Genomic DNA, 17,567 nt, shown 5'->3' with positions numbered 1-17,567 from the left:
TGTGGGCATGTCTGTGGGGTATTATCTTAACTAACTAAGATGGGAAGAACTACCCACTACTGGGGGCAAGAGATCCTGGACTATACACAAGCAGAGAAAGAACAGAGAGAAAGAATACTATTCTCTGCTCTGTGGATGTAGTGTGAAAAGTATTCTCAAGCTCCTGCTGCTATGGCTTCCCTGCTGTGATGGACTGTGTCTTAGTTACTGTTCTGTTGTTGTGAAGAGACACCATGTCCAAGGCAACTTAGAAAGCATTTAATTAGGGGCTTGTTTACACTTTCAGAGGGTGAGTCTATGTCCGTCACGGTGGCGAGCATGACAGCTAGCAAGCAGGCATGTGCTGGAGCAGTAGCTGAGATCCTACATGTTGAGATAACAACTACCAGGCAGCGAAAGAGAGAGACAGCGCCTGGCCTGGGCTTTGGAAATCTCAAAGCCTACCCCCAGTGACTCACCTCCTACAATAAGGCCACACCTCCTGATTCTTCCTAAACAGTACAACTGGGAATCAAACATTCAAATATATGAGCCTTTGGGACCATTCTCATTAAAACCACCGCAGACTATATATAACCTGAAGTGTGAGCCAAATAAACCCTCTTCTTCTTTAAGTGGCTTGTGTCAGGGTATTTTTATCACAGCAACGGGAAATAAAACCAAGACAGGGACATGAATCCCCAGGGGGATCCACCACTTCTCAGACTTGGTACTGGGACACTAGAACCTCACAGGCATCCCAGAAAAGGCGGACCCTCCTGGCCAGCTGCCGCCCAGTTTAAATGTGAGCTTAGAAGCCCCTGGTCAATGCATATTTTTTTTTTTTTGGGCTCTTGTTACAGTAGGGCAGAGAAGAGGGTCCAGGCTTCCCTAGGCCGTGAGTATAGAACACCATAGGTACAAAAACACAGAAAAGTGAAGGATGATGGAAAAGGGAGCATGCCCTTGCCCTATTATCAGGGTTCCTCGAGAGGTGAGTTTTCCCACCACTTTAAAATGCTTCTGGGAAAGTGAAAGAATAGTGTAAATAAGGAAGGGAGAAACGGGGGAAAAAAGAAAGAGCAGAGACTTTATCTCCTGGATGCGTCACAGAGGGCCACCTGCTTAGGTTTCTAGGTTCTTGTGTCTAGGACAAATTGTATCAGAGATACATAGTTAACAAGAGAGTCAACTTATTAAAAAATTTACAAAGACATTCAGGAGGTTGGGAGTAGGCTAGTGATCTGGAAAAAAACGCATAAACTCAAGTCCTTAGCCATGATTCTCATGAACCTTTATAGGCCATTTCCTTATCACTTGGCCTTCTCTAGGCCAAGTTTTTCTCCCGAGTGCTGTTTTTTGTGAGTAGCCCAGGCAGGGGAGGGTTTCCAGGCTCTATCAGCTGGCTTTTTTTTTCTTTTTTTGGTTTTTCGAGACAGGGTTTCTCTGTGTAGCTGTGCGCCTTTCCTGGCTCTAACTCTGTAGACCAGGCTGGCCTTGAACTCACAAAGATCCGCCTGCCTCTGCCTCCGGAGTGCTGCGCCACCACCGCCTGGCTCACCTGGCTTTTTCATACCTTTCTTTTTTTCTTTTTCTAACGTGTCTGGGTGCTTTGCCCGTGTTAGTGCACCACATGTGTGCAGTGCTCACGAGGCCAGAAGAGGGCCCCAGAAGTTACTGGAGTAGCTGACTATGGTTGGCCGCCATGTGCCAGGAATTGATCCTGAGTCCCCTCAAGAGCAGACAGTGCCCTTAGCCACTGAACCATCTCTGCAGGCCCTCATACCTCATTCTTCTCTGTCTGTCTGTCTGTCTCTCTCTCTCCACATCCCTAATCTTCGGCCACACTGGCACTGTGCTAGAGCCTGGCACTTGGAGGCAGGGGTGCAGCACTCAATTTGAAAACCAGGAACTTACTCGAAACCACACAGATCCAAGCCAGGTTTGGAAGCACCAAAACTGGCTGGAGGAACAGGCCTTTGGGGTCACGCGCATCTACAGACCCTCGAACATCTCTGAATTCGCCAGCCTGGCAAGTTCTGGTTAGGAGAGGTGGGGGGGGGGGTGGACACTGCGGAAGCCGGGGTAACCTTCAAACTGGGGGCGCACGAGTTCTCGTCTGCGGGTGAGAAGAGAGACATGGGGCGGTTAAGCTGCTCAAGCCCCGTCGTGACGTGTGAGGCAGGGGAAAGGCAGGCCCCCCAGCGGCCGAGGCCACAGCGAAGGGCGAGAGGGCCGAGCGAGGCCAAGGGTTGGGCCTCTCCGGCCGTGAGGGCGGGGTCGCCGCGCGAAGCGCTCTGGGAGTGGTAGGCGCTTTCTTTCCGCTCTCCTTCAGCCACTCGCTCTGGGCGCCCAAGGACGTCCAGGCGGGGGGCGCAGCAATCCGCACACTGCGACTGGGAGACTCTTACCCCAGGCGGAGCCCACCTTTCGCCCTCTTGCGCGCGGCAGTTTGCAGCAGCCTTCCGGCATGCGGCATTGTGGGCGTTGTAGTCCGCTCGCCGCCTCCCTCTTGCGGACCAAGCGGCTCGCCGGACTACGTTTCCCTTCGGCCCGCGCGCGCCCCGAGCCGCGTCGGCGCCAGCCCCCGACGAGCCGAGAGTCTCCAAGATGGCCGCGTGGGGAAGGAGGCGTCTGGGTCCGGGCGGCGGTAGCTCCCGAGAGAGGTGAGTTGGGCTCGCGACTGCGGGAGGCCGCCGACCTTCGAGTCGGCGAGGCCTCTGTGCCACGCGTGGCTCCGGGTCAGGTGCCTGCCGCGCGCGGAGCCCCGTCCGCGGGGCCCTGGTGTGGGAGGAGCGGGCCGGCGCGACGGCCGGGGAGCACGGGGAGCTCGACCAGAAGGGGTGGCGGCCCGGCACTAGGCGGTCCGTGAGCCGGGGCGAGCGCCTGCGAGGGCCGCCAAGCTCTTCCCCGGAGCGGCGTGCGAGCTCCGGGCCGCTGGCTGGAGCACGTGGCTGCCCGGGCCTGGGCGCCCGACGTGGCGTGGATGGATGGGCTCCTGGAAGAGGAGGAGGGCAGAGGTTCGCCGGGCGGTGTGCTTTATAGGGGCGTTTGCTGAGGGCAGCAGCGTGCTGGGCGCGCCTCCAAGGGCCTGTGCTTGGATGCCTTCTGGGCGGGCAATTATCGCCGCTCTTGGAGGGTTCTCTGCAAGCGCTTCTGCCCTGAGTCCTTTAAAGTGACCTTTTCTACTGAATGCGTTTGGGGGGCGCCAGGCGTTTTGTTTCTTCCCATGATTTCCCGAAGGAGAGAGTAGTTGGCATGTTTCATGTTGAACTTGTAGATTTTTCATTCTGGGAAGTGTTTTTAACTAATAGGTTACTAGAAACTGTTTCGGCCACTAGAAGTTTGGGGAGGAGGGTGTATATCGGTGGAACTACTAGATTAAACTGCCTGGTCCGTTTTGTAAAGGCCTCTGCGTTTCACTGTGGATGTCAGTAGAAAAGAAAGTTTGGCTTTTTTTTTTTTCTTTTCTTTTCCAGTGAGTACTGTCAAACATAAAAGTCCTGTCTCAGCTAATCTGCATTGTTCTTTTTTGACGGATGCATCCTATGTTCCTTGCTTTTGCCTACAGAGAGCTTTCCCACCCCACACGATTCTTCTTGCTTGGCAGTAACAGCCTTAGTTTTATTCTTGAGTTCCGTTATGCAAAATAATCTATTCCACATTTACTGTTCCATGGGAAAGCAGTGGCAAAGAGTGGTTTTCCTAACTTTTCACTTAATTTTTTAGATAAGAACATCAGAAGAGGTTATTTTGTTGTTTTCCATGTCCTAAAACCTTAAAGAAGGCTTTCGGGATCTTTAATTTCAGCCCCTTAGTAACAGGAAGGAACCTTCCTAGAAGACAAAGATACTTTTACTACTTGTTTTGTTTGTTTTTAGAGTCAAGGTCTCACTGTGTAGCTCTGGCTGTTCTGGAACTCACTCTGTAGACCAGGCTGGCCTCGAACTCGTCTGCCTCTGCCTCCCAAGTGCTGGGATTAAAGGTGTGTGCCACCACAGCCTACTATACTCTTACCCCTGGATACAGACTGAAAGGGTCAAACTTGGATGCTTCAAGCATGGGCTTTGCTAGCCTACCTAAGAAAATAGATACAGAGAACTATTTTTCCTTTGTCTTGAAACAAATATTAATTAAAAAAATTTGTCAGCCAGCCACCCATAGTAGGAGTCCAGTCCTTGGTTGAGCTTCAACAGCTTTTAAGGGAATTTAAATCAAATACAGACAGATTTCACAGTAAAACTAGATAGTAGTTGACACTCTTCAGAGCAGCTTCTGTTTGGTTCCTCACCTGGCAACTTGACTAATTGAGGTCATCTGCATGGGTCTTGTAGGTGTTCAGGTTGTGACCTTTGGTCAGAAACTGCAGGTTCTGCCCATGCATGAGGTGTTGTGTGTCTCCCAGGAATGGTGCATCAGATTTTATGACTTGAGAGTTGCCATCTGCCCTCCTTCTAGATATGTGTAATGGACTGGAGGCTACCCCTCTGTTTGCGTTTGTGGGAAGGCCCTTGCCAAAGGACTCCTTTAGGATCCCATCTCCTTAAGGCCCTCCCACTCAGCGCAGTGTATGGAAACATAACCCCCCCTGGCTAGCAGGCTGACTTCTGGGCACACCTCCATTCCTGCTCACTGGCCTGACTGGGTGGAGCAGTCCAGAATAATTGTATGCTCAGCACCATAGATTGTGAGGACTGAGTGTATTATTGGCTCTCATGACACAAGTAAGCTGTTTATGGCTCCTAAGTGACTTTGTTCCATGTCACATTTGGACTGACTCAAATTTCAGCTTCATGCGAAGAGTACTTCAGAGTTGCTCACACCTTGCTGCCTGCCCTATGCTGAAACTGAAGGAGATGCTGTGTGGTTTGTGGCAAGGGCTGGAGTGGGATTGCTTTGAACAGACATCCTCTTTGCCAGTGGCTGCATACTCTGGAGCATATGTTGTTTTTAATGCTTTGCTTGATGCTGATTGTCAGCTTAGTTTGCAGTGGTTCTTGCTTTGCCTGCTTCTTGCATCCAGAAACACAGGCTAGTACTAGAGCTAGTATTGTAGCAGTTTAGTAGCTGCTAGCTGCGTGTGACGATTACATTGAAGTTAAAATTAAATACAATGAGAAGTTTAGCTCTTGGATCACAGACCATGTTTCGGGTGCCCAGTACTCACTTTGGGCCATTGGCTAAGCATAGAGAGAGCTTTTCAACATCATTGCAGTAGCCTGGGACAGTGCTGATCTAGATTGAAATTGGAGGGGGAAAGGAGCAAACTGAGAGCTGCTTATGTGTTGATTTTTCTCTCCACTCCATTAAATCCAGGGAAACAACAGTATTTGTAATGAAGAACATCAAACTCTGAGCTGTAACCTGAATTCTTGTCCAAAGTTGAGCATACTGACAGCGAGCACAGCAAACAGATTGCCGTTTGTCCTGCTGGCCTCTTTGAGGCACACTTACCCATCTAGGAAAGCAGAGCAGGGATCTGTATTCTGCCACCTGTGTGCCAGCCTGGACCAGCTCTCAAACAGCCCTGCCTATCCTTTCTTGGGCTACTTGGTGCTACTCTCAGGGCCCCTGAGCATCCCTGAGATCTCCATGATTGTTGGAATGTGAGTATAGCCCTGTACTCTGAATTCCTTTTTTTGATGACCTTGTGAAGATATTTGATCTGTGTCTGGTGATACAGGATGGCCTGGGGTATTCTAGTTTCCTTCCCCTGTCTGTGCAATTGTCAGGCAGCCAGTTATGGGGTTCCTCCACATCCTTTCCTGCCACCTCTTCTTGGAAGACTGTCATACTTGTGAATACAGGGACATGAGATCCCAGTGGCCAGTGTAGGGTTAGTGCCTGCTCCATTTGAACAGCCACGTGGACAGGCTGGTTTACATTTCTGGGGTGATAGACCCCCCCCTTTCTGTTCTGATGCTTCCCTTTTAGAGCTGGGGACTCCAGAGATTTGAGGCATTTAATATTTCAAGAGGTTCTCATGCTGGCTCAGGTATGTGGTAGTTTTCCTCCTCGTCTGGATGAGGTGAGCAGGCCAGGGACGTACACCAAAGTTTCTGGATCTATAGCCACTCTGTGAGGGTGGGGCTTTGCCTGTTGGCTAGTGAGAGACGACAGCACCCTTGGCTGAGCCACATGTTCTGCTCACAGATCTGAATGTGTAAGTCCATTCTGACATGGTCCTGCCTTTGCTATGTATTCTGCTTTCCTCAAGCAGTCTAGGTTCCATTTGCTTTGATTTCTGCGACAGTGGTCCAGTTCTGCAGGTTCTGAATTTCAGTGGACCCCACTGAAAGGTAGGGTTGATAGTGTCCAGGGATGGGGGAAGGCTAAGGCTGCTCTGCCTAGTTTGTGTTGGCCGTGGCTTGCTTCTTGAGTGTGGGAAGGAAGAGCTGTGGGTGGGATGGGAAGTGTGGTTCACGAGCCAGCATACACAGACAGGGAACCTTCTTGTTGCCTCTGTGTTTGGGTCCTGGTGCCGACAGCAACTTTAATGGGCACAGAGTTCCTGGGGAAAGGCAGTAACTACTGACTTCTCCCCACAGTTCTTCAGATGAAGGCTATCCATCTCTGCTGATCATTGGGGTTACCACTAGTTGCCTGTGTCTGTCAGCACTTGAAATGTTATTGTGCCAGAAGGGTTGAGGTTTTTACTTTATCGAGTAGTTAATTTACATTTAAACAGCCACAGATGTTTTGCTGCTGTCCTCTTTGATTTTTGCACCCAGCCAGGTCCTCACACTCCTACAGTGCTTTGAGAGACCAGGGAAACTGGCTCAGGTAGCAAAGTAGTTTGCCCTTGGACTTAACAAATGAAAGTAAATTTGAGGAGGGGCAACAGAAAGGGAGGGTAGGGGAAGTGGGGCAGGTGGAGGGGCAGGAAATAACTCACATAATACATATTTGTAAGAACACAAGATTTGTGGGCGTTTGTTCTTGGGTTTGTTTAGTTGGTTGGTTTGGTTTTTCAAGGCAGGGTTTTTCTGTGTATTCCTGGCCATCCTGGAATTCATTCTGTAGACCAGTCTGGCCACTGGAGTGCTGGGATCAAAGGTGTGCACCACCACCACTGGGCAAGATTTGGTTAGTAGTGTGTTTGAGTGGGTGCCTGCAGTGTCCAGAAGAGACCATTGGATCTCCTGGAGCTAGAATTGCAAATGGTTGTGAGCCACCTCATGTGGGTGTTGGGAACTGGTGTTCTCAGGAAGGGCAGTACTATTGTGGCGATTAAGGGTCTCCTAGCTGTGTGGCCTCATCCTACAGTCCTGCTGAGAAGAGGGTAATTCTATTCCTTGTTTCATTCAAGCAAGTTCTGTACTATTTGCCGGGGAGAGGGTCTCCAGACCCAGAAGAAGGAAATCTCACAGTGTGCTTCCTAGGGCCCAGATTCCCAGGCAGGGTTCGGATGGGAACTCACATCTAAGTTAGCAGCTGTTTGTTTGTTTTCTGCTTGCCCCCCCCCCCTGCGTGCGCTTGTTTGTTGTTGTTATTGTTTTAAAGAAAACAAGTGAGGATGTCTTCGTCAAGGCATCCCTATCTAACTTTGCCTGAATGCAACAGGTTCCTAAGAATGTTTGTACTGAGAGACAAGAAGAGGGAAGCTTGTGACATTTAAGGTATCTGGGGCCTACAAATGTAGTTGTCAGTGGTCAGGTTGCTTTTTTGTTTTGCTTTTTTGGAGACAGGGTCCCTCTAGGTAGACCGGGCTACTTTTTGCTCTATGAGAACATGGTCACTTGTGTAGCTTCTTGTGATAGGAAGTATTATACTCTACCTCCACCCCCACCCCCACCGCCCGGTCCAGGAAACCCACTTCTGGCTAACCAAACATGACTTCCTGGGAATGAAAGAAAGCAGAAAGATCAAACAGTTGACCCTATGTGGCAGACAACAGGGAGACCTAGACTAGGCTGTTTGAAAGGGCACCTGACACTTTGCTCCTATAAGAGGTTGTGTCTGTGGTCTGGTGACTGGAAAGCTTTTCTGCCTCAGCAGTGGGGACACACATGCCAAGTGGAGAGATGGCTCAACATTTATAAGCACCAGCGGCTCTTCCAGAGGACCTGGGTTTAATTCCGAGCATTCATGGTCTCTGTCCTCCTTGGCACTGCACACAGGATGCACAGACATGCATGCAGGCAACACACACACACACACACACACACACACACACACGCATTCCTATATGTGTATTTAAAAAAAAAATCGGTCTTGAAGAAATGGCTCAGTGGTTAAGAGTGAGTAATATGATGGTTATTTATGATGGCACATACCCTTCATCCCAGCATTTGGAAGGAAGACAGAGGCAGGCAGATCTCTAAGTTCTGGGCCAACTGCTGTTACGTAGTGAGACCAGGTCTGAAAACAAAAAGGCAGCTTGATCCCTGGCTCTACTTTACATTTTCAGGCCCCTGATATCTTAATTGTCACAATAGTTTTTCTCTTCCTGTCCCTCATTGCAAACATTCTTGGGAACCTATTTCGTTCAGGCAGAGCTACATAGGGATGCTTTGATGGAAATATCTTCAGGTGTTTAAAAAAAGAAACAAGCACCAGTTGCTAGCCTAGATGTGAGTTTCCACTTGAACCCTGCCTGAGGGTCTGGGGCCTAGGAAGTGGACCATCAGAGTGAGTTCTGGGTCTAGAGAGATACCTTCCCACTCCACCCCCGCGATACAGAATTGTTGTCCTCTCCTCTGCAGGACTATAGGATGAGGCCATTACAATATAGCTAGAAGACCCTTCCTGCTCACAGAAACTGTTGGCCTGGGAGCTTGCTCCTGCAACTTCTCTTTAGGCACAGAACAGGTGCCAGAGTGGGAGGTGAGCCACTTCCTACATGCCTTAGCAGTGGGAGCCCCACTAGTATCTGGTCTCTGTGGTAAGGGGTACATACAGATTGTTGAATTTGGAGGTTTTTTGTTTTTGTTTTTTGAGACAGGGTTTCTCTGTGTAACAGCCCTGACTGTCCTGGAACTCACTCTGTAGACCAGGCTGGCCTTGAACTCACAGTCACAGAGATCCACCTGCCTCTGTCTCCCAAGTGCTGGGATTAAAAGTGAGTGCCCCCACCACCGACTTTGTTTTTGTTTTGAGACAGGGTAACCAGTATAAATAACCAGGCTTGCATTGAACTTGTGTAGCAAAGCATAACATGTAGGCTTCTGATCTTTGCAAGCACTCTCTCCACCAACCACAGTCCCAGCTTTATTTTATTCTCCTGGGAAAGGAGTCTTGCTGTACATCCCAGGCTGGCTTGGAACTCATAGTCTTTTGTTTGTTTGTTTGTTTAGTTTTGAGGCAGGGTTTTCCGGTTGCCTCTGCCTCCTGAGTGCTGGGATTAAAGTCATCGGCCACCACCGCCTGGCTCAGTCTTGCATTAGCCTTCTAGGTAATTGGTGCTACAATTATGTCCCACTGTGCCCAGTTGAGATTTTTCTTTTTCTTTTTCTTTTCTTTTCTTTTTATGAGACAGGATTTCTCGTTGAAATAGTCCTGGCTATCTTGTCTTGGAACTCACTCTGTAGACCAGGCTGCCTCAAACTCACAGAGACTGACAGAGATCCGCCTGCCCCTGCCTCCCAAAAGTGCTAGGATTAAAGGCGTGCACCACTACCACCCAGCGAGATTTTTCTTTTAAGAAAATTTTTTTTTCTCTTATAAAAGAAGCATAGGGCTGGGGAGGGAGCTCGGGTGGGTGAGAGTGCTTGTGCTGCAGGCATGAAGACCTGCGTCCAGACCCTCAGCACTCACCTGAAAGGAGGCTGGGCACGGCTCTGGGCCTGTTAGCCAGCCAGCCGAATGTTAGCAATGGGTCTGGGGTCTCAGGGAAATGACCATATAATGCAAACAAAAAGTTTACTTCTGCAGAAGGCTGTCCAGCTGCCTATGGAGCCAGCTATAGAGGCAAGCACACCCAGCAGAGCTTCGCATTCTTATGGCATCTGCTAATATAAACGTGGCACTGTTGCTAAGGGAAGTACAGTTTTTGAGACTAGGAGGTACAATTTTGAGCGCATACTTTGATCTTAGTCGAATGTTGGGTTATGGGCCTGTCCTGAGACCATAGCTCAAGAACTAGGAAGGCAGGCCCCAGTGGATGGGGAAGAACAAAACTGAAGGAACCCTGGACAAAGGAGATGCTGGTTTCAGCTGATGTTGAAACTTTGTTTCCTTTACTCCTTTGACAGAAAAGATTGCACATTTTACTGACAGTCCCACAAGTGCCCTGTCTCAAGGCAGTAAGGTGGTCAGGAATACAGGAAAACACCTGACATCCTGCTCTGGCACTTCGTACACATGCTTGTTTTGAAATTCTATTTTAAAATTTCTTTTACATTTATTTGTGTGCAGTCATGCCACAGTGTGCATGTGGAGGTCAGAAGACAACTTGTTGGGAGTTGGTTCTCTTTCCTCAAACATGGAGGTCCTGGGGACCAGACTCATCTTTAGGCATCTTGGAAAAAAAAACAAAAAGCAAACCTTGATCCATGGAGCCATCTCACAGACTTCTTGTTTTGTTTTTATTTTATATATTTATTTATCATCCCCCCCAGCTGAGGACCCCAACCCCGTTTTTATTTGTTTGTTTTGTTGTTTTTCCCAGACAGGGAAACCTAGCTGTTGTGGAACTCACTCTGTAGACCAGGCTGGCCTGGGACTCATCTGACTCTGCCTCTCAAGTGCTGGGATTAAAGGGGTGTGTCACCACCTCCTGGCTTCTTGTTTTGTTTTTAAAAGAGAAAGTCTTAGTGAACATAACATGTAAAGGTCAACTATTAGATGTCACAGGAAGAAAGTGGCTGTTCATCTTTGGTACACAGAGCCTTTGATACATGTAACATAGTTCTCCTGGGTTTTTAAAAATTATATTAAATATGTACTTTTAAGGATTACAGTAAATATCATTGGTACATGATGCCTCTTAAAAGCATAATGCTTTTAAGAAAGAAGCCCATCACAAAGCCCCATGTAGTGTGTGGCTCTGTTTATCTGGAATAATCAGAACTGGCAAATCCACAGAGTCAAGAAGCAGATTGGTAGCTGCTAACAACTGAGAAGGATCAAGGGAAAGAAAAGTGTCCTAAGGGGTACAGAGTGTCTAGGGTGATGAAAGTGTCCTAAGATTGTGGCATTGATGCTGTGCCACCTAAAATTCAGAGCTGTATGGTCTGTGCATTCTCCCTTGATAAGGCTTTTTCCCTTGTGTTGTGTGCAACATGGTCTCATAGTCTAGACTCATTTTCTGTGTAGCAGAGCTGTCCTTTAAACTCATGATTGATCCTTCTACCGCTGTCTTCCATGTGCAGGAATCGTGGGAATGCATCACCATATTTAACATGATAAAATGTTATTAAAAGGTGAGCACGGTGCCTGGGCTACAGGCGTGTACCACCAAACGATAGCAGGCTGACAGTAGTTTTTGCTAGACTGATAATTTAACCATTGATTTGTATTTTTTCAAAATAATTTATTTGTATTTTAGGTACACTGGTGTTTTCCCTGCATGCATGTTTGTGTGCTGGATTCCCCAAAACTGGAGTTACAGTTGTGAGCTGCCATGTGGGTACTGAGAATTGAACCCAGGTCCCCTGGAAGAGCAGGCAGTGCTCTCAACCACTGAACCATCTCTCCAGCCCCCTAGTGACTACGATTTAAAAGAAACAGGGCTAGTAAGGCTCATTGGGTAAGGACCTGAGTTCAACCTGGGACTCCGTTGGTGAGAGGAAAAAGCCAACTCCAACTTATAGTCCCCTGATCTTCACATGTACTCTGGCATGTATATGTTCTTTTAAGTTGAAGGGGGGGGGGGAGGCGGTGGTGGCGCACGCCTTTGATCCCAGCACTCCAGAGGCAGAGCCAGGCGGATCTCTATGAGTTCGAGGCCAGCCTGGTTTACAGAGCAAGATCCAGGATAGGCACCAAAATGACAAAGAGAAACCCTGCCTCAGGGGAAAAAAAAAGGCTGGACAGCTGGTTTGGTTGTTAAGAGCACTGGCTGCTCTTCCAGAGAACCCTGGTTCTATTCTCAGCACCCATATTGCAGCTCACAATTGTCTGTAACTTCAAGATTTGACACCTTCACACAGATACACATATACATGCATGCAAAACACCAATGCACATAAAATAAAATTTTTTTTGAAGGAATTGAAAATGGGGCAGGGCATAGAGAGATGGCTCAGCGGCTAAAAAGTATAAAAAGTATTTGCCTGGTGAGAGATCTTTCCCTTGAACTCACATAGGGTAGGAAAGAGCTGACGTCTGCAAATTGTCCTGTGACTTCCATGCATGCACACATACAAACAAGTATTGGCCAGGCTTGATGGTGTATACCTTTAATCCCAGCACTCAGTGCTCTGTAGACCAGGCTGGCCTCGAACTCAGAGGTAGGTGGATCTCCAAGTTCAAGGCCAGCCTGGTCTATATAGCAAGTTCCAGAACAATTAGGGTTATGGAGTGAGACCTTGTCTCAAAAAGAAGAAAAACAAAAATGTTAAGGGGGAAAAATTTTTTTTTAAAAAGAAAACATCATTTAAGTGAAATGGCCAAGCTACCAAAGGACAAATAATGTGATTCTATGAATGTGTAATTACCTAGAATAGTTGAATTCAATATGTTGAAAATAGAATAGGGGGGACAAGGGGGTGTTCAGTGGGTTTGACTTTGGATTTACACCTTACGGAGATAGTTGTATAGTGGTGTAACTATTTTAACAAGGTGCTAAATTTTGTTATGTATATTTTATCACAGATAATAATAAAACTTGTGCTTCAGCCAAGCAGGCCTGGTGGCCCACATCTTTAATCCCAGGACTCAGGAGGCAGAGGCAGCCCAGCACCCAGGACTCGGGAGGCAGAGGCAGGCCAATCCCTGTGAGTTCAAGACTAGCCAGGGATACCATGTTTGCAAAAAAAAAAAAAAAAACTTGTACTTACCACTTAACTTTGTAAATGAAAAGCTACCCTTGCCTTACCCCACACAGTTCCCTCTGGCAGAGACCATCTTGCTTATGAAGCCTCATTTCCTTACTCTTCCTAGTTGACAATGGAAGACAGGCTTGAATGGCAGACCTTATTAGTTCTGTACCTAAGTGAAGCATGAGAGGATCTGCTGCTTGCATCACCATTACAGGATGCCAAGCCATCCACTGCCTAGGTAGTGGGCAGCCCACTTTAGTTCTTTCTCGATTAACAGGCAGGTTCTGCTCTCACCAGCTCTTGAAAGGGTGTTTTTAGACTTTGGGAAGATTGACATTTGAGATTTGGCCTTGGGTATGGGTGAGAGGGATTGCAGAGCCCTCTGCACAGCTTGCCAGACATTCTCAGGGCGTCTGTATCCCAGAGAGGGCAAGGTATGGACTTACAGCTGCCTTTTGGCTGCAATGGCAGCATTGCCAAGTCACTCTGGCTGACTATCTCCCTCCTTACCCAAAGCTGGTTAACCTGGGTTGCCACCTGTTCCACCGAAGGCTCAGGATAGAGTGACCCCTCACCCAGTGTTAGCTAAGTGCATAGAGAGGTTGGACCAAGTGTGGGATCACAGGTCATTTAGTGAGGGGGGCTCCCTTTCCTTCCCTGGGCCACTCAGTTCCCTCTATTGATTTATCTAATGATAAATAGCCCTATTCTCAGGCGTCTTTGTCTCCTGGATATGCAGGTGCTTTTATGAAAAACAGGTAGATAACTAAAATAACACCCTCCTGGGGTTGGGTAGATGGTTCTGTGCATAAAATGCTTACTCTGCTTGCAGGAGGGGCACCTGAATGAAATGTGTCAGCCTGTAACCCCAGTGCTCGGGGAGGGAAGAGACAAGTGGATCCCTGGAGCTCTCACTGGCCTGCCAGTCTAGCCAGTTGGCAAACTCCAGGGTCAGTGAGAGACCCTGCTTTAAAAAAAAAAAAAAAGTGGAGCTGGTGGTGGTGCATGCCTTTAATCCTAGCACTTAAGGCAGAAGCTGGCTGATCTCTGAGTTCCAGGACTACACAGAGATACCTTATCTCAACAAAAACAAACCACACCTGCTATGGCATGCAGGACTCCTTCCTTCCTTTTTTTTTTTTTTTTTTTTTTTTGAGACAGGGTTTCTCTATGTAGCTTTGCGCCTTTCCTGGAACTCACTCTGTAGACCAGGCTGGCCTCGAACTCACAGAGATCCACCTGCTCTGCCTCCCGAGTGCTGGGATTAAAGGCGTGTGCCACCACTGCCGGCTGACTCCCTCCTTCCTACCAGTGCATAACAAAGTAGGGTGCTGGCATCTTGTGTGATCCCATGCACTTCAACGTCGGGGACTTGAGCTTCATGGATGTTTGGTTTGAGTGTTACCATTTTCTTTCTGGAAATACACTTTTCTAAAGACTCTAGCATCCCAAAGGAGACTCGGTATAATTTTCTTAACTGGCTGTCGCCGTAGAGTTGATGTGTCTGGTACCCATGGGTGTGTAGGTACTGCCTACCTGTGAACTTGAGAGACTCCTTGTGTGGTATCCTGCTTCCTCTGTTGTTGGCTTGCTTTGCTTGTTTCATGCTGTATAGTTGGGCCAAGTCCAGAGTGGGTGGGAAGGGCTTTGGTGAGCACATCTACAGGACCAGCTCGGGGTATATGAGGGTTGGGTGGGCACACCTATGTTATGTCTATAGCTGCTGCAAGCTGTGATGTTCATGAAACTGCCTGCAGTGAGGACCTGTGAGAGCCATGACCCACTGACTCAGAGCTCTTCCCTGCCTCTGTCTGCTTCATGTCACCCCATATTATGGAGTACTGGCCTCCCATTTCCAGACATGTCTGTAATCATGAACATGCCTATTCATCTGTCTTGACAAATAGAGGTAGACTCAGCATGGCCTGGGTAGATTGGCGTGCAGGAGGTGCTGGGGACTGGCCAGGCAGAAATCAGAAGTGTCATCTGCCTAGTGATGAATTTTTAAGACAAGCAGTCTGTCGGAGGTGCTGGACGTGCCTTACTGAGATAAACTGTTTGCTCTGTGTTCAAGATGGCCACAGCATTGTAAGGGCGCTGCAATCCCAACTTGAACCTACATTTGCCTTGAGTGTCCCACAGGGGAGAGGGCTTGCCTTACACACAGTCTCTGCATAGGTAGGTGCCCTGTGTCCACTTTGGAAGTGGGCAGGACTGTGATGATTTGGAAGTAGCTCTGCCTAGAGTCTCAGTTTCACAGATGGACGTGTAAATTGGCACTTTGGCTTTTTGTGTCTCAGGTCTTTGAGCTGGGATGACCCCTTCCTCAAGCTCTTACTTATTGGCTAAAGTGTCTGAAAATAAGTGTGCCCTGTTGTGAACAAACTGCAGGTGTCCTGCTCACCTTCCTCCCTTTGGAATGAACTCTAGATGGGGAAATTCCACAGAAGACCTTAATGGGGGGGGGGGATCTTCAGCTTCCTGGGAGGTTGCAGCAGCCTGAAACATGGCATGCCAGTGGACAGGCTGCTTTGGCCATGCCCCATGCTGTGGCTTCTTCTTATTTTTGTGGTGTTAGGGGTGAGCCCAGGGGCCCTGTGCAGGCTAGGCAAGCTCTGCCTCTGAGCCGTCTCTGTTCCCCATGCTGAGGCTTCTAGTCCCACCCCAGGGAATAGTATTCTCCCTGGTGCACAGCTGACTTGGGGCATGTGATTTAATTAAGCCTCACCTGAGCCCAGTTTAATTACACTCACTGTTTTGGGGTAAAGCATTTGCATTGCCTGAATCCAAGCTCCAAGCCAGTGCCTTTTTATTAAGGGGTGCTGGTCTGAGTATGGGGTGTTCTTCCCCTCCTCCACCCCCATGCCTTGTATTGGGAGTACAGTCTGATTTTGGGGGAGTGGCTCTGGCTGTCTGGGACTCACTGTGTTGACCAGACTGGCCTGAGCTCACAGACCTGAGATCTGCCTGCCTCTGCCTCCTAAGTATTGGGGTCAAAAGTGTGGGCCACCATGCTGGGCCACCTTTGTGGCCTTTTTGTTTCACCATTTCTTTCGGGGGGGGGATTGTTGTCTTGTGTGTTGGGTTCTGAAGCAAATGAACCTGAAAGTGGGCTATCCTTGAGGGTGAGGCAAACACTTGTCCAAACCCCACACATCCAGATGAGCCAGGCTGTTCAACCTAACCTTGTCTTTTTCCCTCCACTAAAGGGTTAGCCTGTCAGCCACAGACTGCTACATAGTGCATGAGATCTACAGTGGGGAGAACGCCCAGGACCAGTTTGAGTATGAGCTGGAGCAGGCGCTGGAAGCCCAGTACAAGTACATTGTGATAGAGCCCACCCGAATTGGCGATGAGACAGCACGCTGGATCACTGTGGGCAACTGCCTGCACAAGACGGCCGTGTTGGCTGGCACTGCCTGCCTCTTCACCCCATTGGCACTGCCCCTGGATTACTCCCACTACGTCTCCCTGCCCGCTGGTGTGCTGAGCCTGGCCTGCTGTACCCTCTATGGGATCTCCTGGCAGTTTGACCCATGCTGCAAGTACCAGGTGGAGTATGATGCCTATAAACTGTCGCGCCTGCCTCTGCACACGCTCACCTCCTCCACACCAGTGGTGCTGGTTCGGAAGGACGACCTGCACAGAAAGAGATTGCACAACACAATAGCACTGGCTGCCCTGGTGTACTGTGTAAAGAAGGTTTATGAGCTCTACGCCGTATGACTGCAGGAGAGTGGGACATGAGCAGAACCACAGGGCCCACAGGACTCAGATCCCTACAGCAACACCTTGGGTTTTCTCCATGAGGCAACAGCACCTGGGAAAGTGTTTGGTTTAATACTTGTTATTTTTCAACAAAAATAACAGATCATGGGTATGCCAGGGGTTTATTCAGCTCATTACACTAAGATGTCTATTTCCATAACCCAGGTGTGGGTCCCAGGCTGTGGAAGTCTGACTGGGCAATGGAATATGGATGGAGCCAACGCTACTTACTGAGGGGTGTGAACTTGCTGTGGGGATGTCTTAAGTATATTGTTTAACTATACCATTCAGAAGCCAACCGGAAGCTATTGACCATTAAAATTATGAGAATTTCAACTTGTTCTCTCTGTCTATGCCTGTGTCTGCAGCTGCTGCTGTTTGTGGGCCAGGCAAGTGCTGCAGACACACCCTGCTGCAGCAGAGTGGCACTAGAGCTGACATCCTGCCAAAAGAATGCACAACACAATAGGACTAGCTACCCTAGCTTCTGGACTGCTAGTCTAGCCTCGTCATGGCCCTGTTGGCTGTTATGTGCCAGACACAGTAGGATAAGGTGGCTTTGGTCTCCCTTTAGTTCACCTGAGGACATCAAACCCAGAAGCCCTTCTCCAAAGACTGACTCAGGACAGCGGAGAAACAAGTCTCTGCTGTTCCTGTGTAGCCCCGAGCTCAACCCAGTGCCCCAGGCTGTGGGAGGTGCCTCCGCCTTGCGAAAGTGAGTCTTACTTTTCTGAGACAGTCTTTCTTGCTGTCCTAGAACTTGCTGTGTAGAGCAGCTGGGCTTGGAACTCAGAGATCCTTTGTCTGCCTCCTGAGTGCTGGGATTAAAGGCATGTGCCACTGTGCCCAGCTTTGTGTCTTCGTCCCCCCTCCCCCAAGGCTTTGAATAAGTGGAAG

The 17,567-nt window shown here is 48.8% G+C and overlaps 1 protein-coding gene across 2 annotated transcripts; it reads left to right on the top strand.

The window, feature by feature from the left end:
- Positions 1 to 2,324: 2,324 nt before the first annotated feature.
- On the top strand, positions 2,325 to 17,006 carry Tmem11 (transmembrane protein 11). 2 transcript variants are annotated; one of them, XM_028857483.1, is made up of 3 exons: positions 2,325 to 2,645; positions 5,296 to 5,585; positions 16,112 to 17,006. In XM_028857483.1, the coding sequence occupies exons 2-3, from the start codon at positions 5,572 to 5,574 to the stop codon at positions 16,626 to 16,628; spliced, it is 531 nt and encodes a 176-aa protein (XP_028713316.1). In that variant the 5' UTR covers positions 2,325 to 2,645; positions 5,296 to 5,571; the 3' UTR covers positions 16,629 to 17,006. The 2 variants fall into 2 exon arrangements, with proteins under 2 accessions (XP_028713316.1, XP_028713315.1); XM_028857482.1 differs by lacking the exon at positions 5,296 to 5,585.
- The last annotated feature ends 561 nt before the right edge of the window (positions 17,007 to 17,567 follow it).

Source organism: Peromyscus leucopus, chromosome 8b (genome assembly GCF_004664715.2).
Source record: "Peromyscus leucopus breed LL Stock chromosome 8b, UCI_PerLeu_2.1, whole genome shotgun sequence".
In the NCBI taxonomy this organism is placed as follows: Eukaryota; Metazoa; Chordata; class Mammalia; order Rodentia; family Cricetidae; genus Peromyscus; species Peromyscus leucopus.
Note: the sequence above shows the minus strand (reverse complement) of the source record. Positions and strands in the feature narration are given on the sequence as shown.

Bases quoted from the DNA above. Each gene is read 5' to 3' on its own strand.
- Tmem11 (XM_028857482.1), top strand. From the start codon at position 2,590: ATGGCCGCGTGGGGAAGGAGGCGTCTGGGTCCGGGCGGCGGTAGCTCC. The intron at 2,646-16,111 runs GTGAGTTGGGCT...CCTCCACTAAAG, and splicing joins GGCGGTAGCTCCCGAGAGAG to GGTTAGCCTGTCAGCCACAG.